Source organism: Tiliqua scincoides, chromosome 6, assembly GCF_035046505.1.
Source record: "Tiliqua scincoides isolate rTilSci1 chromosome 6, rTilSci1.hap2, whole genome shotgun sequence".
NCBI lineage: Eukaryota > Metazoa > Chordata > Lepidosauria > Squamata > Scincidae > Tiliqua > Tiliqua scincoides.
Genome location: NC_089826.1, coordinates 76621804 through 76647996, shown reverse-complemented (window position 1 = coordinate 76647996; position 26193 = coordinate 76621804). Strand labels below are relative to the sequence as shown.

The 26193-nt window shown below is 43.0% G+C and overlaps 1 protein-coding gene across 1 annotated transcript in view; it reads left to right on the top strand.

Annotated features, from left to right (window-relative positions):
* TBC1D19 (TBC1 domain family member 19) overlaps positions 1 to 26193 on the top strand; it is a 67125-nt gene that overhangs the window by 22990 nt on the left and 17942 nt on the right. The window contains exons 11-14 of the mRNA XM_066632154.1: positions 1204 to 1316; positions 12854 to 12928; positions 14077 to 14139; positions 20577 to 20661. Coding sequence (XP_066488251.1) covers positions 1204 to 1316; positions 12854 to 12928; positions 14077 to 14139; positions 20577 to 20661 — 336 coding nt within the window. The remainder of the gene's footprint in view (positions 1 to 1203; positions 1317 to 12853; positions 12929 to 14076; positions 14140 to 20576; positions 20662 to 26193) is intronic.

Sequence of the window (26193 nt, the reverse complement as noted above, 5' to 3'; positions counted from 1 at the left end):
ATAGGCAGGCGTTTCTAAATCCCTCCAGGGGATTTTTACAATCATAAAGGTTCTCTCTTTCAAGAACCAACAACATTTCAGAATGGATCTTCCTGGTTTGGTCTCACTTCTGGCCTCCAGTTCTCCCACGCAGGCTGGCAAGCAGCTCCATCTCTCACATGGAGGGCAGCTAAGACGCTTCTTGAGCAGTTCTTGAGAACTTATGAGCAGTAATCTGTTGTCATAGTTTCTATCGCACTGCTGTGACAAGTCACGGGCATTCTGTTGATTCTAGGCATGTTTTCTACTTGGAGGTATGAAATGAACGTATCACATGAGACCCATAATGTGAACTGCCCTCACATTTGTTTAATTATTTATGTCCTGCTTTTAAAAAAATGTCACTTTCCTAAGCGGTCTTATGAAATATAAAGTACTATACAGTCATTAAAATAAGAACAAATAAAAATTAGACAATTGGAAACGATCAGCATAAAATATAAATTAATTTATGGTCCAATCCTAATGGGGCATGGTGCTGTTGGAACTCTAGAGTCCTGGCAGTGCAAATTCTGTTGACTGTTGCAAAAAGTGACATGCCGTTTTGCTGAGCTTGACCACTGCCGCATGTGGCTTTGGTGGCACACCAGCAGTTTTTCCTCAACTTCTGGCCTGGTAAGTCAGTGCAGGGGGTGGGAGGGAGATGGTGTGTGGGTGGAATGGGGAGGGGGAAGAACAGGGTGGAAATTAGGGCAGATTGGGGCTGGGAAGGGGGTGAAATTGGTGGCAGTGGTGCTGCCAATTATCCTGTCCCCCTTTTTAGTTCCACTCAGAGTTGTGCCAGCTATATTGCTGGTGCAGGTCTGCGTAGACCCAGCTTATGCTTGGGCAAGGGGATAATGTTTTCTTACCTGGAGGAAATCTCTGGATCTGCCCCCCCCCCCACAGGATGTAGTGCACTCTCCAGTGGTGCAGCGGGGTGAGATGGGGTGGGGTGGTTTGGTAGGATTGAGCTGTTAAGGAACCAAGGATTGGACTGTCAAGGAACCAGCACATCAGTTCTGTTGTGTTAAATGGAAGTTATTCCTGTATTAATGTAGCTGTTGCTTGCCCCCTGAAATTATCTTGAAGACACACATTAACACAATTTTTTTTAGTATGTATGTACTTCAAAGACGTGCACATATATTTATGTATGTCAGTAACAATTTAAATTCTTTGCAGTTTTAGCAGAGCAGGATAGTGCAGCGGCCCAGCAGTACGTCCGACAGGGATGTCCAACATCACTACGGGCTGAGTTGTGGGTGCTGATTCTCAATGTTTCTAATCAACCTGAAGTAAGTAGGACAAGTGGATTTAAAAATATGGGTGTATATTTGCTATACAATCAGTAGCTAATCTGTTTCAGTGCTTGGCTACCAAGTTAAGCATCACACTCATTGCACTACTTGGGCAAGGTAGTCTGCATTCATTTAAACCGTCTTTCCTCAGACTTCCTTGAACTTAGGTATCCTTCAGAACTTACCCTACCTTATGGCACAGCTAACTGATCAATGGTAATCTGTTCGATACATGACAGTGCAGAGATTATCTTGTTCTCTGCAAGCATTTTTTTGCTTGCTTATGCATGTGAGGTATTCTGGATTATGTTACTAATCACAATTTTGGAATCAGAAGAGGGAATAAAATAGGTGAGCTCTGTGATTCTTTCTAAGACTGCATTAGATCAAAGCAGCAGCTCTCCTTCCTAAGTCAGGTTGAGATGATAGGGCAGGGAAGGAGTTTTGAATATGGAATGGATCAGGGACAGTCCTTTTTCAGGAGCCGTTCAGCTCTCATGTCTTGGTTAAGAAGGCTCCACCTTAATCAGGATCTCATTCCTCCTTGGAATTTTACATTCTTCTGGGGTCCCAATCCATAGTTTTGCAAAGCTACTCACAGTAAGAACCCACTGTGAGAAAGGATCGCCTATCTTACATTGTTGCAGTAAAAGTATGTGGATTCTGTACAGCAAAGTGCTCAAATATAACCTGACCACAAGGTCACTGGTTGGTGTTGAGTATGCAAGCTACTATTCTCTTGATCTCACCCGTTAGCGGCAAACCTGAGAATAATAAGACTTACCTGTTTTACAGGGCTTTTTATTTTCTTTAATTGTATGGCAAGGTGCAGCATCATTATTTAAAAACAAGCAATAAATTATTAGAAACTACATGATGAGTAAAATTATGAATAAAATTACATTATATGTTATATATGAGCAGATACTAAAAGACTAGGCCTATGGTTGAATATCTAAATCATCTAACCATTGGACAACAGTGCCCTCAAGCTGTTGTAATTCCTGCAGGGAGCTGGAATATCTTCTAAGGGGGCATTGCATTGCAATATGATGCAAAGTTTGCGGAACATTCCTGCAGTCACAATTAGGATTATCAACCCGTCCCCATTTGTGTTTCCAATATTGACACTTGCCATGGTTTGTATGAATCTGGTTGAATTGTAGTTCCTACTTGGAAGATCAAAGCCATAGGGACATTGCGTTGAATCAGACACTAGATTAAACAGGTCTGGTTTGGAAATTATCCACTGCTGTTGCCGTCCTTTCTCAATATCAAAATCTTTTCTAACTAGTTGTTCAAATTTCCACAACGGATTCTGAGATTTAAGTCTAAATATTTGATCATGGCAATCCTCATGTTTAAGTAATAATTGGTTTGCCTTACATTTCTGCCATTCCCTTTTTAGGGCTAGTCTTCAAAGATGTGGAGGTGGTATATTAGATAATATTGGTAGCCAGTGGGAAGGTGTTAATTTAATGGTTCCTGATATTAACCTCATAATATGATTAAGCTGGATATCCACTACTTTTGTGTGGGCACTGTTTAATCATACGGGGCTATAGTACTCAACCTCCGAATATTCTAGGGTAATAACTGATGTCCTAAGAACTGAGGCACTTGCTCCCCATCTGGTGCCCAAAAGTTTATGTAAAATATTGTTCCTAGTTTTTATTTTGTCCATAATTTTCCTTAAATGTTCCCTATAAGTTAAAGACTGCCCAAGAGTCACTTCTAAATATTTTGGATTGTGATGAAACTTTGATTCTTAAATTCCACTTTTGATGTATAGTTGGCTTGTCTGTTACTTAGGTGAAAGCAGGCAACCTCAGTTTTATTAATATTAGATTTTAGCCTCCAAATCTCAAAAACTTATCCATTTCCTTTCAATCATTTTCAAGGGCTTTTTCAGAGGTTCAGACGTCTGCAAAAATTATTAGCCCATAGAATATTTGACTGGCATGTTTCCCCACAAATGGAAAGAAAAGCAGACTTGGGAGCACAAAAATGTTCCTGTTGGGTTGTCTGAAAGTGATTTTTTCCACTGGCACACAGGTGAACGCAAGCCTGCTATGTATGTGCCTTGAACAAGCCCTAAAAATAGTTTCTAAAATCTTGTGAGATCGATGGCACAATCTAAACCTCGTGTTGAGCCAGCGTAGTCATTCCTGTGCCGGCTCTGAGTGTTCCAAATGTGCTGTAAGGCACATTGGGAGCTGGCTGAGCCAGCATGAGGTCCTGCGCTGGCTTGGCAGTGCAACATCTGGACCCTGAACCAGCTGGCTCAGGTAAGTTTGTGCTGGGTGATGTGGGGGCTGGAAGAGGGTGGTGGGATGGCGCTTTGGAGGCGGGGAGGGGGTGTTTTGGTGTGAGGGAGGTTGGAAAGGGGGGAGAATTGGGCCTGGGAGGAACGTGGGATTGGTGTCTGCGGTGCATGCTGCATCCTAACTCCTGTTCCCTGACTGATCAGCCCTTTGTGGGCTTCCCAGATTTGCACCAGCGATGTAGCTGCCATGGATCCAACAAGACCCAGCAGTGTCTGGGGCATTACTGGGGTTAAGGGGAAATATATATCCTTACCCTGAGAAGTGCTCCAGCCAGCTCTCAAGCCAGCACAGCTTAGTATTGGGCTATGAAATATATGTTTTATAGCAGTTCAAATAAGGGGGAAAAAGAACCTCAGGAAAATGCAACAAGTAACTCACACTTATCACACTAGTTACACCATCTTTTTCCCTTTTCATCCCACTCTGACTTCTGCTTTTGTGCCTGTGATCCAGCTTTCCAGTTCAGTAACTCTACTAGCAAGTGCTCTTTATTCTATACCTCTATTTCTTTGCCTCATTTCCTATTCTGCCTAATATAAATGTCCCTGCCTCCATTTGCACTCCATTGAACCCCCTCTCCCAGTCGAAAATTGCCTTCACTTCTGAGCTTTTTAACATCAGCATGAGGCACCTTGAAGTAATATATAATTGGGGATAAGCAGATAATGGCTTGTGTGTGTGTGTGTGTGTGTGTGTGTGAGAGAGAGAGAGTAGGAGAAAATACATAATTTTTCTTTGTTCTTTTACATGCATCTTTGAATGGTTGTGCACTTAGATAAAAGCTGAGTGTTGTAATGAAAACATAGTTCAGTATTAATATTTAGAAAATAGTATTGGCAGAGATTTGGCTAAGTCGAGGGGGAAATTTTTAGTTTTCTGATGGCTATACATAAATAAGGACATCTAGAAGAAATAGTCCAGATCTTTGTTTAGAGTAAGTAATGGATTATATGCTGTTTAAATGGAAGGCACTGCTAAAGTAGTAATGAAAAATTGTATGCATTACATTTGTGATGGTTACTGTAGGTTTGAGTTGTTCAAAATTGGTGTGATAGTTCAAGCTTTACTGGCTTCCTCTTTTTCTGACAGTAAATGGATGAGAGAGATCAATTGCAGCTGGCTGACCAGTACACATCATCATATCCTCTTTCTTTAGCAAAAATCACCATATTGTTTTCGGGAAGCAGTTGAACTACAAAATGGAGGTCTTTCTTTTCCAATAACACTGTGATACTTTCTCCCTAAAACTCTTCCACTGTGCCACTTGGGCCCAAACTACTGTGAATTAGGGTTCAGCCACTTTTTCTTCATTAATGCATGTCATTTTCCATTTCTTCCTGTCTAGAGTTACAAACCTATGGCTGTGTGAGTCTCTAAATTTCACACAAAGAAATAAATGTTCTCATTAAAAGCTGAAAATAATGGCATGGGTTTTTGGGGAGAAGTGTGTGAGCATCCAAATTTGCTTGTTTTAGAAAAAGAACTTCTAATTTGAACCAATTTGTGTTCCAGAAAGCTCAGGTACAGCTGCCAATCTGCAGTTCAGCACGGCATTATACAAATAGGTTGTTTACTTGGGCACAATTTAAAGTTAAATGGAAGTTAACATTCATGCTACAGATTTGTTCAGGTGTCCGAATGCCATTTCGGAGAACGTGTTCAGGACATGTTCGAGATGTAGGCTGTATGTTTGTAAATCCATATACGTCCACACTATTTATCAAGATGTTTCTCCATTTATAATAATAGACCATGCATCCACATTGCAAAGGGCCTGAATTGCTGGCTCAACCTGGAACTTTGTTGTTGAAATTAAGAGCAGGATGTAAAATGCAGTAGATGTTTCCTAGATTTTGAAGGATTAATTGTGTTTCAGGAAGCTGATACATATTCACCTGCTAGCTGGACTGAAACACAAAGGCAGAGTGACTGATTTTACCCATCTTCCCTAAGTGATGCACTAGTGCAGCGGTTTGCAAAGTCCTACTTGGACTTTGGGACCACAGTAAGTAGGGGCAGGGGCGGGAAGAGGACCCAATAGCACCACAGTCATTGTGCCGCCACTGGGAGCAAGGGTTTTTCTAACTTTCCTGGGAGGTTGCGTTGGCCTCAGAGAGTCTAGAAGGCTCGCAGCCCCCTCTGCAGGCCTCTCTGCTGCAGCGGAAGATGCACAGAGGGGGCTTTGAGCCTCCTTAACGCTGCCAAAGGCCAGCGCAACCCCCCAGGCAAGTTAGAAAAACCCTTGCTCCTTATGGCGCCGGCAGGGCACCCATTTCTGGGCCACTCCCTTTATGGAAGAATGGCCCTCTTTTGGTTCCCCTGGTGGGTTGCAACCCATCAGTTTGGGAACCACTGTCCATGTATCTATGAAACATACACTAAAATGAAATAAAAATAAAATTCCCAGTTCCTTGATACTGGCTGAATTGTGGAAGGAATAAATGGACTATTCTGAACTTATTGTTGCCTAAGACCGTATGTAATTTTTTTGTGTCTGCGGCTTCTTTCTTTCTTTCTTTCTTTCTTTCTTTCTTTCTTTCTTTCTTTCTTTCTTTCTTTCTTTCTTTCTTTCTTTCTTTCTTTCTTTCTTTCTTTCTTTCTTTCTTTCTTTCTTTCTTTCTTTCTTTCTTTCTTTCTTTCTTTCTTTCTTTCTTTCTTTCTTTCTTTCTTTCTTTCTTTCATAAGTTACTGAAATGTGCCTCCCCTTTTGCAATTTAATCTTGAATGTGCCTAAAAGGAATAGAACAATAGCAAGGGTGATTTACTTACTCGAAGTAACAATCTTTTTTGTTCTTTCCCCTCCATCCTAGATATACAGATTTTTTTTTTAAAATCTTCAATTTCTGTAATTAAGGAATTGACTGAACGCAGGAAATAGTGAGAGCCTAGACTTGTAACTGCTAGATGAATACTAGAGGAGGCAACAGTGAGAATGGTAACAGAAAGTAGAGTCTGTCATTCTCGCCATCTGCTTCCTTGGCTGTCCGCTTTCTGTTAGTGTTCTCAGTGTTGCCTCCTCTAATGTTTCTCTAGCAGCTACAAGTCTGGGTCTTCACTATCTGCTTCCTTTTTCAAACTGTTCCAAAGCAAAAGGAAGGGAAAAAAAAGCTTCCTTTTGCATAGTGTTTGCAAACAAAGAGAGATGAGTCATGAACATGAAAGGGCAAATTTGAGTAAGGTTTGCTACTATCTGCTGTTTCAGGCATCCACCATAGCAGCAGGAACATATCTCCCATGGATACTGTGCAGCCTGTATGTCTAACTATGGATTCAACAGTATATTGTTATTTTAAAAATTGTATATTTTGTATTGTATATTTAAAAAAAATTGTATATATTTTTTAATAAGAAAAGTGCTTCTTAATCTGTTTCTTTTTTTCAAGGTGGCATCTTTCTCTTTAAATTTTAAGGTGGGGAAAATAGAATTCATTCAAAGGGGCTGTAGATTTAGTTTACCAAAATTGGTTTAATTGAATTTCCTGAAGCTTTAAATTATTGAAAACACACACTGTATGGCAAACTATTTGTCATGGTAGTGAATAATTTAAGGTTAGTTTTTCAGAAACCTGATGAGATCTGTAGTTCCCCGGTATTCTAGACTGACTAGTTACTCTGAAGGACTACTTTGGTTTGCTATTCTGTAGTATAATTTGTCATCGTTATTGCTGTGCAGCTTGAAATCAATAATAAAACGTGTCCTTCAAGAGGTAAGTGAATAATAAATATTTCAATAAATAAACGTTCAGCTGCATTGCCAGAAGATGCTATGAAGAAACTAACCTCAAAGTCAGAGTTGTGAAACTCCTGGAGTTTGTTAGTTTGGGAACAGAAATTATGGAGATAAATTTTAGACGTGGAAAGAGAGCCAGCCATTCATCAAACCTTCTTTGCATGCTACAGAAAAGCTCCCAAGTAGTTTTGTGGTGTTCACCCAATAGTGGAATGACCCCATTTAAAGTGTTTAATATGTCAAGAAACCGAAAACACCTGCTGGATTGAAAAAGAAAATGGGTTTAGGAGAAAAATTTTTAATTCCCTACTCCAGGGGTGTCCAAACTATTTGACAGGAGGGTCACATCGTCTCTCTGACACTGTCGGGGGCTAGGGAAAAAAAGAATTAATTTACGTTCAAATTTGCATAAATTTACATAAATGAATATATTAGAGATGGAACTTATATGAATGAATGAAGGCCTATAAAAGGCCTTTCCTTTGCTGCCGCTGCTGCATCACAGATGTGAAACAGAAAGCAGTGGAAGGAGCCCTCTTCCCACAGTTCATGTGAGAGGTTGAACAGTTGGCTGTCACGCTGAGTGCAGTTGCATCAGGTCAGCGCAGGCTCCAGCAAGTCTTCGGAGGGCCAGAAGCTCATTGGAGACTGGGGGCTCCCTGAGGGCCGGATTGGGAGTCCTTGAGGGCCACAAGTGGCCCCATGGTCGAGGTTTGGGCACCCCTGCCCTACTTCATAGATCTTTAATGGTCAATAGAAATTGAAATGTACCCCTTAAGGAGGGGACAATTCGTCAGTAGCTGAGTGCATGCTTTGTAAGCCAGTTGCCTGTGTTACAGCCCAATCCTGGGCTCGACGTGCCAGCTTAGTGCCGGCGCACACTATTGCAAATTTTCCGTAAGGGCATTTGTGAGGCCTAATGCCAGGCGAGTGCCCATGCTAACCCAGTACTGACTGGCGCTGGGATAATGCTGGGTGGGCGCCTGGCCTCCGCCGCTCAGTGGTCGCATGGACCACTGAGCCACGGTAAGCTAAGCGGAGGTGGGAGGAGGTGTTCTGGGGAAGGAGCGGGGAGGGAGGTAGGCGGGATCTAGAGCATTCGTGCGGGTCTTGGTGCCCTACACAAATGCTCTTCCCTCACCGCCAACCAAAAGGCTGTCAACCCATTGCAGGACTGCTTCCCTTACTCGGGAGAAGGGGACGAAGGTCCCCTTCTCCTGAGGTGCTGCCCGAGGCTGCCGTGGGTGCGCTGGATGAAGTGGCAGCCGTTTTTGGTGCCGCTGCAGCCTCATGCCATGGGAGCACAGGATTGGGTTGTTAGTTAGGAGCTAGCTTTCTTTTTCTGTATCTGTATAATTCTCTAACATAACACAGGTTAACCTTTCCTGGGAACAGAGCTTCTGAGAATGTGTAAAAAAGTTGCTGCCACCATCTCGCAGTGCTGCTAAGCTGGGACTGGTGACAGTAGGTAGTTACACACCAGGAAGGGCTTTTATACCTGAGGTGCTACATTTGCGAAGATTCTAACCAGTCAGAGGCATAGGACCCCTGAAAAAGCTAGAAGGACGATGTAGTGCAGCTAGGATACTGCACCAGATACAAACTCAAGGCTGTGGCCAATCTAAAACCATGGAACATGTTAGATCAGGGGCATCAAACTCGTTTCATATGAAGGTCCAAAGTGCTGCCTGTTGAGGGCCAGAAGTGACAACATCTGCAGATGATGAGAGCAGATGATGGCTGGAAATAAGCACTTTATTCTCACATAGAAATGCATTGGCTGCAGAAGAGAAAATGTGTGAATGTGCAAATCCTGTTCACATTTTCAAGATATGAGAGAGCCCAATTATCACACTGGGAGAATCCAATTCTAATGGGGGCTGGATAAATGGCTTCTGGGGACTGCCTTTGTCTCATGGGCCTTATGTTTGACATCCCTGTGCTACATGGTTACCTGCCAAAAGGCATGTCTAGGAGCAACTGTCTCTATGCACAGCTTCCTAAAATGCACAGCTCATGCTAATTCTTAATTAGAAGACTCACCACTGACCTTGAAGGACTAGCAACTTCCAATAACACAGATGCCTTCTCATGTCTTCTCATTAGCAGTTATCCTTCTAGTACAGTGTTTCTCAAAATTTGTCCCCCACCATACCACTTAGCATGGTTCACTTATTGGAAGTACCACCTGAAGTAACTGGCAATGATGTCATCGCCAGTTACTGCTGGGTTGGGAGGCCAGATATAACGTAAAATCTGGAGGGATGGGAGGGCTTTTTCGAGCACAACAAAGGTACCACTGGTTGAAAAGCGTGGTTCTGGTACAAAGAGGCATGACTTTTATAATTGTGATACCTAATATGCAATATGATTTTTTAGAAGAACGAAGAAATGTATATTGGAAACTGCACCTGCAGCACAACTTTTAATATCTTTTTTAAATTTTCATATATTTTTAATTGGTATTTCTAATTTACTGAGGGCCCAATCCTATCCAGTTTTGCAACTGTGCCAATGGGGCATGCATCCTGTGGCAGAGAGGCACTCACAGAGACCTCCTCAAGGTATTGGAACATTTGTTCCCTTACCTCAGGGCAGCATTGCAGCTGCACCGGTGCTAGGAAGTTGGATAGGATTGGACCCGAAGTTTGTATGTTTTAATCTTTGATCTTTTAAAATAAAACTACAACTTATAAAAAAGAGGCAAGACTTTTTCCTTGCAGGATGGATTCCTGAATGCTTTAAAATTGGAGTCTCAGAAATAGGATTTTACAAGTTCCTTATAATAATGACCTGTAACAAGCTGAAGAACACTGATAAAATGGAACACCAATCCTGTGTTTGTCCTATCTGTGAGTTTGGGCGAGTGTACGACTGTTCTTGATCCTCTGTTTTTTCCTGATGGATTACCAAAGGCATTGATTTTTTTTTCTCTTAGATATATTAGGTAGGGTGGCCATATCATTCAACCCCTACCAAATCTTGGAGCATAACAGGCAATTGAAATATTGTAATTTATACAAAGAGTACCTAACTGTGGTATTGCTTATTTGCATAACTTGCTGGGGGTTGTATCCTAAGAATGTTTAGTTGTGACTAAATAGTGAGATGATTGAAACAAGTTAGTTGTGGCTAACTTAAGTCCCATTAACTGTAATAGGTTATAGTCGCAATGAGCTATCTTATGATGTCACCTTATGATATAGTCCTGTATCCTGTACAAATAAAGATTTTCAGATGCATTTGTTAGCTTCTTAATTTCAAAAACTGGTCTTTAGCTCCTAGCATTTTCATACATACTTTTTTTTAATGCTTTCATAACTTGTATGCCTACCTGACAAGTGGATTCTGAATGCGAGTGAATCGCATTCCATTTCATTAGTGGTCTTAGACTTTGTGTTGCATTTTCTTTTAACAGTTCTGCCATCTTTGTAGTATAGTGTACATTGTCTATAATCTTTGAAACCTCAAAATAGAACAAATTTTGTTTATGGAAAAAGCAGGCCATGAAGTACAATTGTGATGTTTATATTTTAAAATCATTACATTTTTGTGCACGGTCTTAAAAGAGAATCAAATCGTTGTTATCTTTTTTGCTTCTCTTCTTTTTGCTGAAATGCTTGCAGTGACCACCTACAGAACTGACATTTGAATGCCAATTCATTAATTTTATTCTTCCAACTGGCTTCTGTCTTCTCGAAAGAACCTGTGTTTATGGTTGTATGGTACTGTAGCTTCTAAGTTTTGCTTAGTTAGACTCTGCTTTTAGCTTCTTGTTTTGAAATTGATTGTAGGAAATGCATTTCAGTTTGCAGCTCTACACAAATTAGAAGGTCACTGTTTAGTTATGAAAAGGTATTAACTGTTGCCCTCCAGAATTCTTGTTAAAAACTTTTTCTAGTCCTAGATTGACTTTCTCCTGCAGATTTCTATTTAGGAATCTTTTAAGAATGAGCCTCCTATGCTGTCTACCTGTACAGTTTATCGTAAAAATTTATTCCAGACCCATAATGTATGACTTGTATGTATAATGATTAGGATGTAATCCAGAAAGGTCAGGAATGAAGGTGAGCAGTTAGAATAAAATTCTAGTTCTCTAGTATCTTGAAGACTTAACAGATTGTATTGTGGCATGAGCTTTTGTGGGCAAGAGTTCACATAGTCACATATGAAGTGGTATCTTACAGTAGATTGGCAGGCTCATACACACATTAACACCCTTGTTAGATGCCCCCAAATTTAGGACCTACCAGGGAAGTCCTGCCAGTGCTTGATAGAGCAATTCAAACATGCCATTAAGACGACTAAAGTCAGTTGGGTCACCTTCCACGTGTTGCAAATGCACTTTAAAGCATTTTTGCACCATCTTGGGAGTCGGGTAGGCTGATGCGAAGACATGTGTTTGCCTCTCTGTGCTGAAACTGGACCTGGCCAAGATGAGTTTGTGTTGAAGCAAGCTGGTCGGGGGGAGGGGGTGATGGATAGGAGCAGGGAAGGGAGCAAGAGAGGAAAGGGCGGGGCCTGTGGGCGGACTAGGCCGGGGGGGGGGGTTGAGACTGGCCTTGGCAATTTAGGCCAGACCCTAATCCCCTCCTGGCCAGCCCAGTGTTACACCAGGCTGCTTGGATTTGCACCATTGATTTTGCTGGTGCAGATCTGTGTATCTCCAATGGAGTGGTTGACACATGACATGGGGTCACATCACGGGAATATGAATATCCCCTTACTCCAAATTGTGCTCCAACCAGCCCCTAACTTGTGCTGGATACAGTGCAGGCCAGTCGGCCTGCTTGTTCTAGTGCAATTTAGTATTGTGCCCAGAATTACTGAGAGGCTAAGAAGGTACCTGTCCACCTTACTTTTTGTTACAGCCGTACTGTTCTTGGGTCGTAAGAGGATAAGGGTGGTCCAGGGCAATCTGTCACATGAAGCCACCCCCCCCCCAATGTATGTATGTATCTACTGTAAATTTATTTAAAAGATTTATATCCTGTCTCCCCCCCCCCCCCTTGTGAGATAGCCAAGGCAGCACAGCTTGTTTCACATGTTGTATTTAAGTTGTGAGCTTGTTGGGGCGGAGGTCTTACGTTTATTTCCCCCACATTTATTAAAGCTTCTAAGGCACAACAAAAATAGACTTGATAATATTCACTATCTGGTTGCGTGGAAAGATGTGACTTGAATGTAGGCATGAGGCTCAGAAGAGAGAATCTTATATTTCTGTGCTTCAGAAAGGTTATTATGGGTTTCTATGCTTCAGAAAAATTATGCATAAAACATACCCCGTTTATTTTAATATTCAGCAGTATGTTTTGGAGTGCGTCCAAAGATACTGCACATGTCTATCTTTAGTTTTAAGCTGTTTATCTTCAACATTTGAGTCTTGTGATATTAGAATAAGCAAAAATGTTAAGTTTGTAAATGTTGTCATTTTTGTTTTAAGAATCACACGTTCATTACTATGTATTTTACTCTAGGATATTTTGTACTATGAACAGCTGAAGTCTAATGTGATCCAGCATGATCTTTTGGTGGACAGCCTAATTTATAAAGTGAGTAAATTCTAGTTTTTATATGTGCATGTGTGTGTTTGATTGATGGACTGGCTGACCACTGTTTAAACTTTGTAGAAGGAAAGAACAATTAGAATCTCTGTTTGTTAGTTTCAGGTTAAACTATGGCCTGTGCTGTCCTATTTGTGAAATGCATGTATTTAAAATTCATGTGCCTGAAGTATATCAGCAGTGGGTCAGTGCCATGTTTAATATTTCTTCTGGTTCTGTGGTTAAAGGTGCAGTCCTATGCCAATTTTATGCTGACCTGGAGCACTTTAGGATTTGTTCTAAGTCCCCTGCACTAGCAGATGTTAAACTGATATTACCACCCTGTTGTGGGCATAATGTCATGGCTGAAAGCTTGCACATAGACACATACATACACACCCAGTCCGTATATTATTTACTTGTACTCTCCTATGGGAGACGTTACAACTTGCTATTAAAGATAGGTTAAGCCAAAACATAGTTTTTCCATACTGCAAGATCTGGAGGAAATAAGAGACAGCTCCTGTATATATTGAGGCATAGTATTCCCCTACGTGTATTCCCAGTTGACAGAGTGGAGCAGATGTTACTGTGGAATATTTGTGACTTGGGTCCTACAGTTGGTTACCTTTTATGGGTTCTGAAAAGACCAGTAAAAAGAAAAAATTCTTGTAGCACTCTAAAGACTAACCAGTTTATTTGTCCTGCATCCAGCAGTGGCTTGGGAATACATGCTGTTTAAGACTTGTGAGAAAAATTGTTGCCCACCTCCCCCTGAAACATGAGAGGAAAACTCTCATTGGTGATAATGAATTAGAAGCGACATGCTTGAATCTAGACCAGGGACACACTACACTTGCTCCCGGTGTGGAAGAGATTGTCACTCCCGAATCGGCCTTTTCAGCCACACTAGACACTGTGCCAGAACCACCATCCAGAGCGTGATACCATAGTCTTCCAAGACTGAAGGTTGCCAACAACAGAGTTACAACAATGCTAATAGAATTTTTCTGCATGCTGGAAATTAGTAGTTGACAGTTGAAGGAAGTGCTCATTAATGCTGTAGCACTTCGATTCTGCTGCCTTATTATCTTACACTGCAGGAACTTCCCAGGTGGAGAAACTGATTTTCGAACCGTTACGATTTTTAATTGCAGGATGTGAAGCTGACAGCCAGCAATGATGACTACTATTTTGTGTTTGAGGATTATTTATATCAGGTAAGTAATCACTGCTGTTGGGGCAATTCATCGATTGGAAAAGGTGACACATGCACCGAAGTGGGGCATGATGTGTTGCACAGACCTTTTAAACCCAATGAAACCTATTAGAACTGGTAATATTCTGCAGTTGCAGTAAGTGGGCTTACTGTTGTGGTTGAATGGATCTGTCAGTCCCTCCCTAATGAGGAATTCATTGGCTATGCCTGTGGGTTCCTAACATGTGCCACTGACAACTTTCATCCAGGAAAGCTGAAGAGAACAAGTATCCGCATACTAATAGGATAAGTTCACAGACGCTAATAGGATAACAGATCTTGCTGTTGAGTTTTATGAAGCCACCTGTAGGATGAGGAAAGTGTGTGTACTTTGGATGGTCCATTTTGCTGTTCATCCCTAAGCTGTATGAATCTAGAGCTTCTGAAATGCTGGGAAAGCATTGCACTTTGAGATGCTAGGTTGTATACGGTCAGAAAATGCACGTCGGGGTGGTGGTGGTGGTTGTAGCAGTGAACAATCTAGATGTGGAACTTTGAGTTGTATTTTTTGTTTCAAAAATGCAGCTGATCGACAGGCAGGAAAAAATGTAGTATTGCTGTTTATATAGAGACATCCAGGTATGTTGCACCTTACAGAGTAATATTAGCAGGAAAAGGGGGCTACTCCTAGCCCCTTACAATCCAAATTTATCAGTTGGGGGAGAGCAATGACAGTAAGGGCTGAATCCTAACCCACTTTCTAGCACCGACATAAGGGCAATGCAACTTCGAGGTAAGGAAACAAACTTTCCCTTCCCTTGAGGATGCCTCCGTGACTGCCCCCCAACTGCAGGATGCAGCACATACCCCACTGGCGCAGCTATGCCAGTACTGGAAAGTAGTTTAGGATTGTGCCCTAAGTTAGTGTGAGAGAGGGAAAGAAAGGCAAGAGTAAACCAGAAGTTAAATGCTTGGATGTTAAATGTGATATATACATGAAACATGTGGTACGAGTACAACAGTTTAGTTCATTGGGGAGGGAGAACAAAAAAATAAACTTCATGTTACTTTAATAATGAGCTTCTCCCCACTTTCTAAATGGCATCCATGGGGGCCCCAGTCTGGACCAGGACTGGCATGTAGGGAGTGACATTTTAACCCTTTGTTCTTGCCACAGTCCTGTCAAGATCAGCCCTTGTAGCGGCTATTTGCCCTGAGAGGGAAGCGTCTGTCAGTGCCAGTTCAGATTGCATCCCACCCCTCATCCTGCTATTTTGAAAAGCAAAGACATGTGTAGCATGACCAAATGTATTATTAACTTAACATGTAGTTTGGCCCAATGGTGCAAATCCCAAGGGCTTTGCAATAAAGATGAGTTTGAAGAGGATGAGAAATGTAGAATCAATTATGGGAAGGACTGCCCATAAGTATGTTTCTTTTGAAATTAAACTACAACAGTGTTATAAAGTCTTCTGTCCTAAACTTTTCGCACAGGAAATATTGTCTTCTCATGTTTATATAGTACTGTTTCCCACTCTGAGCACTTGGGGTGGGTAGTTGTAAGTGTTAAGTAAACAAGCCTTGATAATTTATTACCTTTGTTCCTAGCAAAGGAAAGCCATCTAATTTGTATGGAATTGTCTGTATTGCTGCTTTTAAATCTATTTAAATGGAAGGTGATTACACTTGCAAATTTTCTAATATGAATTTGATTGCAATGTCAACATAAATGTCATGGGGGAAGCTTCTCATTTTCAAGGCACTTTAAACTCAGTTACAGCTGTTAGGGTGGGCTTGTCATTTTGTTCTTTATGTTAGGAACAAAGACTTGAACTGCCAAGACTTTGGACTGACAATCAGCCTGAAGAAAACACAGATCAAGGATGTGGACTCACCTCCCTGCATTACAATCTCTGTGCACGAACTGGAGGTTGTCCATGACTTTGTGTACCTTGGCTCAACGATCTCCGACACTCTTTCTCTCGATACCAAGCTAAACAGATGCATTGGCAAAGCAGCTACCACGTTTCTCAGACTTGCAAAGAGAGTATGGTCCAACAAGAAACTGATGGAGCATACCAAGATCCAGGTCTACAAAGCTTGCATCTTTACACTTCTGTACTGCAGCGAGTCATGGACTTTTCGCACACAACAGGAGAAGAAGCTGAACGCTTTCCACATGCACTGCCTCCAACGCATCCTCGGTATCACCTGGCAGGACAAAGTTCCAAACAACACAGTCCTGGAACGAGCTGGAATCTCCAGCGTATATACTCTGCTGAAACAGAGACGCCTGCTTTGGCTTGGTCATGTCGTGGGAATGGGCGATGGTCGGATCCCAAAGGATCTCCTCTATGAAGAACTCGTGCAGGGAAAGCGCCCTACAGGTAGACCACAGCTGTGATACAAGGATATCTGCAAGAGGGATCTGAAAGCCTTAGGAATGAACCTCAACAGATGAGAAACCTTGGCCTCTGAGTGGCCTGCTTGGAGGCAGGTTGTGCAGCATGGCCTTTCCCAGTTTGAAGAGACACTTTGCCAACAGACTGAGGCAAAGAGGCAAAGAAGGAAGGCCCATAGCCAGGGAGACAGACCAGGGACACACTACACTTGCTCCCAGTGTGGAAGGAATTGTCACTCCCGAATTGGCCTTTTCAGCCACAATAGACGCTGTGCCAGAACCACCATTCAGAGCACGATACCATAGTCTTTCGAGACTGACGGTTTCCAGCTAAATGACAGGAAACAGGTTTAGTTCTTTTGATGACTGAATATGCCACTTATTAAGGTAGATAGACCTGTCTGTGAATGTGGGCAGTGGTAACCTCCTTTTTATGAGCGGTGTGTGGGAGGAATATATATATCAATGCATCATGGCCAATAATAGAATTATTGCTTTCAAGTAAAATAATAATAAGTATTTGTCATGTTATGACATTATGTGAAATCTATAGTCGTAGTTAATTTAAAAAAATATGTTTTATAATGAAGAGGAGTTTCTTGATTTGCTGTCTCTGGTTAATCTAATGGCCATATTTTCCAGTCAGTGGATACCTGACAGCTTGGATCTGCTTTGAATTGTGTTATCTCTGAAATGTGAATCAAAATATGGACTCCTCTATGATGATGCTGTTAGGCTTCCCAGAAACTGGGTGGAGGGGGTTAAATATGCAAAGTCAATTATCTGTAAATAACCAGAAATTGTGTGGGTTGTGCGTCTTTGCACATTTAGTTCATCAAGAAAGCTGTCAATCAAGGCCTCAGAAAATACACAAATTGACAGGCAAGATTTCACAGGTTTCTAGCCATGAAGTTTGCATTAACCTAAAGAGAGTTACCCACTCTAATGTAATATCCTTTAAAACCAACAAAATTAAAACTATCTTGATAAAGAAGCCAGCCTTATCTCATAGTAATCTTAGGCAGGTGGCAAAGGTTGAGAATAAAAACCCTGTTTAGAAGTGAAGCCCCCTTACCCACCCCACTGATTAAGTGCGGCCTTCCCTGTGTTCAGCATTTATCTGCAGTGACAAATACTGGACATCAGGGTTGTTTCTCCCCATGAGAGCCACCTTGAAATACTTACTCTGTGGGTTTCACTTCTGCTCAGGGCTGAAGAAAACATGAGATGAGGCTCCCAGCTGTGTGTGTTTTGCTTTATCACATTTATAAAGAATTGGGGTATGTGGGAGAAGTGAATTAACTCTTTCTCTACCTACCAGTTCTCTTTCCTACGAATGCCATTCTTCCCCATCCTGCCTCCTCTTTTGGCTAGTTTTTACTCAACTGGAGAGGAAGCGAACTATGGGGAAAAATGGGTTAGGGAGATTTTCAGGAGATTGATTTGTAGATTTGTACAATCTACAAATTTGTAGATTTTTTTTTTGTACATTTGTACAAAATTTGTAGATTTTGTAGATTTTTTCCTCCCATTTGTAGACTTTTCTCTGCAAATCTCCTCCCCCCAACATACATCCATGTTAGACAGCAACACATGCTTGCAATATAATTTTGTCCTAAGTCAGGAGCAACACTTGTGGCTGCAGAATGAAGGCACTTCACAGCTCATTTTGTTTCAATACAGACAAATAATTATTCTGTCAAGTAATGGGACCAAATGCTCCCTTAGTGTTACTGTGGAGGAGAAGGTCAATTTCTTTCATTTTCCTATTTCCTTTGAATTCAGTTGCATCAGCCTATGACCCATGCAAGTTGGTATTCATGGTTTTTCCTCCACCACTATTTTATTCCTGCAAACAACCTTGTGAAGTAGGTAGACTGAGAGATAGCTACTAATCCAAGGCCAGCCAGTGAGCTTCATGGCTGAATGGGAATTTGCACCCTGGTTCTCCAGATCCTAGCCCAGCAATTTTCAGTCAGTGTGCTACAGCACAATAGTGTGTCGTGAATGGTCTGTAAGTGTGTGGCGGGAGTTTCGGGGAAGGTTATTTATTAGTAGGGTCATTGGGGGATGTGAGCAGCTGGCCCACCGGCAGCATGGTGTGCCTTGTCAATTGTCAAACCGATGGTGTGCCTTGACAATTTTAGCACATGGTTAGGGTGCTTTGAGATGAAAAAGACTGAAAATCACTGTCCTACTTGGAGATTGTGCTACACTCAGAGGTGTAACTAGGCCGGGGCCCTGAGGGGCACCTGCCTTGGATGCTATGCCAAGGGGGTGGCGCATGACTGCCCCTCCTAAACTTCGCCCTAGTTTAGGAGGCGGTACTGGTGGCTTTGTGCCCCCCATTCCTTCTCCTATGGAGGCTCCCCTCCTGGTCACAGGAGAAGGAATTGGGGCGCAAAACTGCTGCAGCAGGCAGTGCAACGCAGTCTCTTCTTGACTCTCCCCAGAGGAGGAGGTGCTGGTGACTTTGTGTCCTCCCCCCATTCCTTCTCCAGTGGAGGCTTCCCTTCAAGGGGAGCTCCCCATTCAAAGGGAGCCTTCACAGGAGAAGGAATGGTGGTGTGAAGTCGCAGCAGTGAGCACTGCCTCCTCCAGGGAGAACCTGGAAGAAACGTCATGACATCATGTGACATTGTGACATCACTGCCTGGGTACTGGGGCAGTGGTTATGCCTCTGGCTACACTGACATCCTCACTGTCCAACAATGTCATAATTAGGCTTCATTCACTACTGACAGGACTGGGCTATTCCTTTGGGAGGCAGAGTGAGAAAGCATCTGCTGACTAAGTGGCAGGAAACTGAACTGCTGCAGCTGAGTGACAGGCAGGAAGTGTCCCTGTGCGGAGCCTGAACTCTAAACTGTATCCGGCACTTTACTTTTCTTCTGCTATTCATCTGAGTGGAGATAAATTTGCTTTTAATTTTTCCTGTTTATTATGTCTTTTCTGGGTATGCTAAATTTTGGCAGTGGATAAGATTCCAAGCTGATAAGTCATGCTGAATTTAAAGTGTGTGTTTAAGATAAAGGTGCTTTGTGTCCAAAAAACTGTTCCATCTGTGAAATAATAAGCTGCCCAAGAAGGTAAAACCCTATCTTGGCCAGAAAATGATTATGTCCTCCATCAGAAGCACAGATGTCTTTCCAAGACATTTTTGCTATTCTTTGACAAACATAATTATCAGAAGACTGTGTTTGCAAAAAATATTAAACAGAAAGGAGCCGTCTAAGTGGATGTAACGCAGTGAAAAATCGCCATGGCACTGAAAGCATTCCGGGTAAAATGAAGGGAAGATAAACTTCTCTTCTTTCCTGCTTAAACTTGCATTAGTTGTCTAAAAAGCTAGTTCTTTTGTTTAGATTTTCAGGAGATGGAAGCGCTCCCTGGAATTAATTCAATGTCTGTCAATATGTTTATCCAGAGGTATAAGGCACTGCCCTGGTGCCTGGGGCAGTGACATAACAATGTCAAATGACATCATGTCACTTGATTTCACTTCTGGTTTCTCCCCGGAGGAGAGGTATTTGCTGCAGTGGCTTTGCCCTCCCCAATTCCTCCTTCTGTTTCTCCTTCCTCCTTCTGTTCTACTTCCATTCCTTGAGGGGGAACCTCCATAGGAGAAGGAATTGGGGGGGGGCATGAAGCTGCCAGCACCTCCTCCGTAACTAGGGTGGTGCCTGGGGCATTTATGTGCCTTCCTTGGCATAGCGCCTGGAGTAGGCGCCCCTCAGTCTCTGCCCTAGTTACACCTCTGTGTTTACCTTAGTTGGAACCTCAGTAGAGTTCAGTAGCACACACTTCTGTGTAGACATGCATTGAATTGTGCTGCAAGTTCCTTTCTTCGTGTGGGCAGGGGAAGGTACTGTAGAGCAGACTCCCATTCCCAAAGCAGGCAGTAAAATTGGTGGGGGCTAGAGAGGCTCATCTAGAATTGATTTGCTTATATTTTAGGCACAAAGCTAAATGTGTAAGAAATGCCAATTTTAGCATCTACCATCAATGACTTCTTCTCATGGAGCGGTTTTTGAGGATTCCTGTGTTACTTTCCACAGGTATTACTGTGTTTTTCTCGAGACACTTCAGTATTGGAGCATTTTACGTACAACAGCGCTACACCGCCCAGATCATACATTCGAGGTACCGAAAAAAATTACTTGTCACTTTTGTAGATGACCTCTCCTTTCAGGACCTTTGACTATATGCGGTATTGTGCATTTTTATCCTCTGAAGAGCACTGCAAAGTAAGTTACACCAAGAGATGGGTGCTACTTTACAGTGAAAACACTGAAAAGTCTAGTGGCGCATTATAAAGGCTAGCACATTTATTGTCATATGCTTTCAGAGCCTTTTTCAGATGCAAGAAATGGTCACCAAAGCAAGTAGCTTATGTATGAATGTTTACATACACGGACACACACAAACGTACTGCTTTGAGCAAGAGGAAGAAGAAAAACCATGTTTTTGACAAAGTGAGGCCAAAAGGTCAAGTGATTCAAAAGGTCTTTGTGAGTGTGTCGAACTGCTGGCAAAAAAAATGAATAGAGAATCCACAGATAATCTATGAATAAGATCTACTTAGTATAGGGGTGACTTGCAGCTGCTGGTAACCCTTGGGGCCAAGCAGGGATCTCACACCATGTCTTCTTGGGTAGTCTTACAGCACAATCCTATCTATGTCTACTTAAAATAGTAGATGTGCTTGTTGCACACCATGGGACTTACTCCTGGGAAAGTGTGGATAGGGTTGCAGCTCTAATGCTCAGTGTGCTACACAAAAATGTGTTGTGGCCCACCAGAGATTTGATCAGCCTCATGTTCTTAGTACTTTTCTGGGACTGCCCAAAGGGAGGAGGGGAGTGGGGAACTTTTGAGCACCTAGTGAGCCACGGTACATGGTTGGTCAACTACCATTTAACTTAATCTGCAATCTTTTATGCACTTTCCTGGGAGAAAGACCCATTGAATGCATTGGGAATGACTTCTGAGTAGACATGCTTAGGATTGTGCTATTAATCAATCCCAAGATGTGCAGGCCTACCTTAGTGTAGAAATGCAAGTTGGATGTCATCAGTTCATGATTCTTTTTATCAGTACTTTTTTGTGGGATGGGAAGGTATGCAAGCTAGCTGGTGTTTTTCTGATGATAGTCTTGCCTTCAGCTGCTTTTGCTCTTGCTCAGGAGAAGGTTTGGATACTTGTGTCCATCCCCCATAGGGTGTGTTCGTCTGTGTGCACATGCTTTTTGTTTTTAGTTGTCAGCATGCGAGTCATTTCAGTACGTTTTAAATAATTGCAAAGTTTAATAATTGTTCTGGCCTCCATTGTGGAAGTATGATATCTGTGAATGTGTTTCTTAAGAAATAGAATAGAAACAGAATTTTGTGTGCTAGACCAGTGCCTGTGTTTTATACAGAAAGGATAAGACAAAGTTACTGCATTTTAACATTCTAACAGGAAATTATGTTTTGTGATGCAAATTTTTTGATTTCCTGCTGGGTTCAACCTTACCAATTGGATTGTCCCTGTGAAATGTTTTCCACATAAACAGTATTTATTAAATACTGCAAGCAAGGGGTGAAAGCTAAGATAAAAAACCGATCCTTTTCTTTAATCATAAAGTATGAGACTCTAAAACCAATCATTACTTTATTTTACTCTCCAGATTCTTACTTAATTGAACTTCAGAAAGGAAACTGGTTATATCTTACAATTCATGTTCAACATCAGTTTGAGTCAGAGAAAATTGCTGGTCTTGTAGGTTTTAAATTATGAGCATGATTCACTCCAAGTTAGATATTTTTGTCCAGTGGTTCCCAAAGTTTTTGATTCATGGAGCACTTTTTGGGAGAGAAATTCATCACGGAGTACTATCATAGCCCTTATGACAAGGGCACGTGTGTACATTTTTGGCTGTTTTTACCTAACTGTATTTTTCAAGATAAAATATCAAGTTTATTCGTATAGCAAAAGCATGAATTATTTTTTGAATTCTAAATAGCTTAAATTTTGATCTAAATGTAATTTTTTCCTCTCAAAGTTATTAACAATTAGAACTTTAAACATCAGTTTCTCAAAGCATCAATTTTGCACTTCTGTGTCTTTGACATAAGGGCGACGATATTTTCACCTAGCCACCTACAAAAGTACTAAACAGAATGACAGCAATATTGACAGTGGAAGGTATTTGTAAGCATTTGTGCATGTTAAACATCAAGGTTTATTTCATTGGAAATGTTTTCTCCACTAATTTCAGAGAAATAAGGAACTTGCTTAACCACATAAATGAAAAACAATAACAAAAAGCATACAGTAAGGCAAAACATTTGAGAATGAATTCAAAGCAGGGATTGTAAACAATATAGATATGGTATTTAAAACCATAAGGGGAAGGGGGTTTCACTCTCAAGGCTCACTGGCTGGCTAACATTCTCCCTAGCCTTGCCACCACTGACTGTCATCACAGCCCTGCCTGGGGCTTAAGAAGGGAATGCTGCTCCTCTTTGTGCCTGCCTCTTCCCCTCCCAGGGGTAATGTAAAATTTGCCTTGGGTTCAAACCCCTCCCCCTTCCCGCCCCTCCCATTGTCCTTCCCCTAGCCTGCCCTTGCTTGGGTTGTCCTCCACTCTGGGGGCTGTCGTGGGGCTGGAGTTGTCCATCTCTCTCCTACTGCATCAGTCGCCTAGTTGCCGCAGTGGGCCACCTGTTACCTCCAAGGGTCGGGGTGCCCCTTCCAGCCCTGCGGCAGGTGGTTCCTGCTCCTATCATCTGCTTGCCACCGCCACACTTTTGTCGGTGCAGTCTGTCGGTTTGCGGCCATGGCTTTCGCCTGATGCCAGGCCCAGCAGCACCAACACGGTGCTTGGTAAGTCGGGCTCTCTGGCAGACACTACCCAGTACTTACCTGTACATAATTCATGGCTGCACTAATTCACAATTTTGAGATCCTGTCACATTTATTTTCTTTCCAACTTCTTCGCAGAGCACTTAGAGATGCTTCGAGAACCACAGTTTGGGAATGGCTATTTTATAGTACAATCCTAACTTGCGCTGGAACAGGCAGGCAAACGGGCAAGTTTGGGGCTGACTGTGGTTCAGCCAGGGGCAAGGGGAAACTTTTCCCCATATCCCAGGGAGAGCCAAAGCAGCCCCAGTGGGGCTATTTGGTTCTGCGCCACCTCAGATTTGAGCAGAGTGGCCTGGATCCGCTCTGCACTGCCCAGGGAATGGTGCTGGGTTGCGGTGTAACTGCTGGGTCCTGGCCCTGCCTCCTGCTTCGTGCCTGCCCCTAGGAATGCCTGCCACTTGCCTTTCATCAGCCCTGGAATGGCTCCCTCCCGCCTTCTCCCCCCCCCCCCAACGCTTGGCCAATGCAATCGAGCCCTATCATGACAGGGCTGGATTCAGCATGTGGAGTCACTCATCGACTCTTAAGTCAACCCGAACGTGCCTTGCAGCATATTTGCGACTCCCCAGTTACTTGTGCCGGCCTAACCCAGGAATTAGGATTGCACCCTTAGTATCATTGATTGTTTTGAAAGAGCACTCTTCTTTAAAATCAGTGAGTTTTCACAGAGCTTAACTTTGAATGATGCCCAGAATTATTGTACTTCTTTATTTTTATTATCATGAAGTGAAAAAATCTTTTTTTTCCTTGTTCCTCTTTTTTGTTTCTTATCTCTTAATTACATAGAGAGGGGTATTTTGTTCATAGACTTGCAATCCTGCTCTCATTGTGCCTAGTACAGAGCCTCCTGTTCTACTGGGTATAGCAACGAGGCCCAGTTGAGCATCATAGTTCTATGCAGAGCTAGCATTGAGGGGGTGGTGGTTGGCTTTACTGTGTAACTGCCAAGGACCTAGAAATCTTGGAAGGACCCACTGCTTTTCCCTGGGACCACCTTTATGCCCATAGCCTTTGTGTGGTGGTGGCGGTGTCAGTCTGACTCAAAACCCGCCTAGATACTCAGAACCGACCTCAGGCTCCATGGATAGCAGTTTACTGAAGGTCTGGCATCTAGCCTGGATGCCTTTAAAAGGGGATTGGACAAGTTTCTGGAGGAAAAATCCATTACGGGATACAAGCCATGATGTGTATGCGCAACCTCCTGATTTTAGAGATGGGTTATGTCAGAATGCCAGATGCAGGGGAGGGCACCAGGATGAGGCCTCTTGTTATCTGGTGTGCTCCCTGGGGCATTTGGTGGGCCGCTGTGAGATACAGGAGGCTGGACTAGATGGGCCTATGGCCTGATCCAGTGGGGCTGTTCTTATGTTAAGGTCTCCTGAAACCTGGAGCCATCTCTGCTTCTGTGCCCCTTCTAGAAGTAGAAACAAGTGCAGCAGAGCATATGGTCTGCATTGTTTGCAGCTGTGTGAGAAGTGGTGCCCCTGAAGTTCGGTGCCCTGTGAGCTGGAGGCAGTGCAGTGGAGGAACCATGAGCATGTCTTCACCTCCTGCTCCTTTCACTCTCTCTGCCACTCAGGGCTGGTTTAACTCAGTGGCATCGTTAAGTCAAGGCGGGGGGGGCATAATGAGACGTAGTGGCAGTTTCCCCCTTGTGGTGGAGTGGTGGTTTTCCACTATCTCCTCTGGGGAGTGACAGCACTTTCCAGAGGTGTGTGGCAAATGCAGCAAAATCATCCCTTCTTCCCACCCTTGTCCCTGTATGGCTCCAAATGGAGCCAGTTCTGGGGCCAGGGCTGTGCATACACGGAAGGACACAATGACACAGGGGGTGTCATTGTGTCATCCCACCCTGGGTACTCCCCCCAGCTATGCTGATGGCTTAACTAGATGTGATGTAGGAAATAGTGATTAAGACATCCCAAGGGGTTTAGTGGGGTTTTTTTCTCTTTCAAAAATCCTACTTCCCCCCCCTTGTTTTTTTTCCTGAAAGGGGCTATTAGTTGGCACTGGGGAAGGGGGGGTGTCCTGAACCATTTCACTGGTCTGACATGCCCCTTGAACTGTTATTAGTTTCCAAGGGAGAAAAAAAATGCCAGGTTCAGATTTGAGTCTGTTTTTGTGTTTTTCCCCTGTGGTTTTTCCCCTGTGGTTTTTCCTCTAGTTTTTTTGTGGGTTTTTTTTTCCCTTGAACAGCTTCAATACGGCAAGGAACATCCTGTGGCAAGGCGTTCCACAGACCAACCACACGCTGAGTAAAGAAATATTTTCTTTTGTCTGTTCTAACTCTCCCAACACTCAATTTTAGTGGATTTCCCCTGGTTCTGGTGTTAAGTTCAGGTTGTTGCCCCCCTAAAGCTTGTTGCCAGGTGTGAGGCCTCTCTGTGGGGGAGGGGAGGGCCCGCCCGGCCTTTCTGAGGGGGACCCCTTGTGGAGGCCTCAGACTTGTTCCCCACAAGAAGGGGGGGTTGCGTCACCCAGTTCCCCTTCTTTGGGTTGGCAGCATTCATTAGTCAGGAGCAGGGGCTGCTAGCAGCAGATCCTCCTGCCTGCTCTTCTAACTCCCAACTGCCTTGTCATCCCTGGCCTCCAGGTTTATGTAGGGCAGACCCCTCCCCTTCGGCCCCTCCCTTCCCTCACAGGGATGGTATAAAAAGGGCCTGTCTCTGGGCCTGCCCTTCCCTGGGCTTACCATAACTGCTCCCCTTCCTCTCTCTTTTTCCCTCCCACCTCCTCTCACCTGGAGTTGCCAGGGTTGTTCCTGAG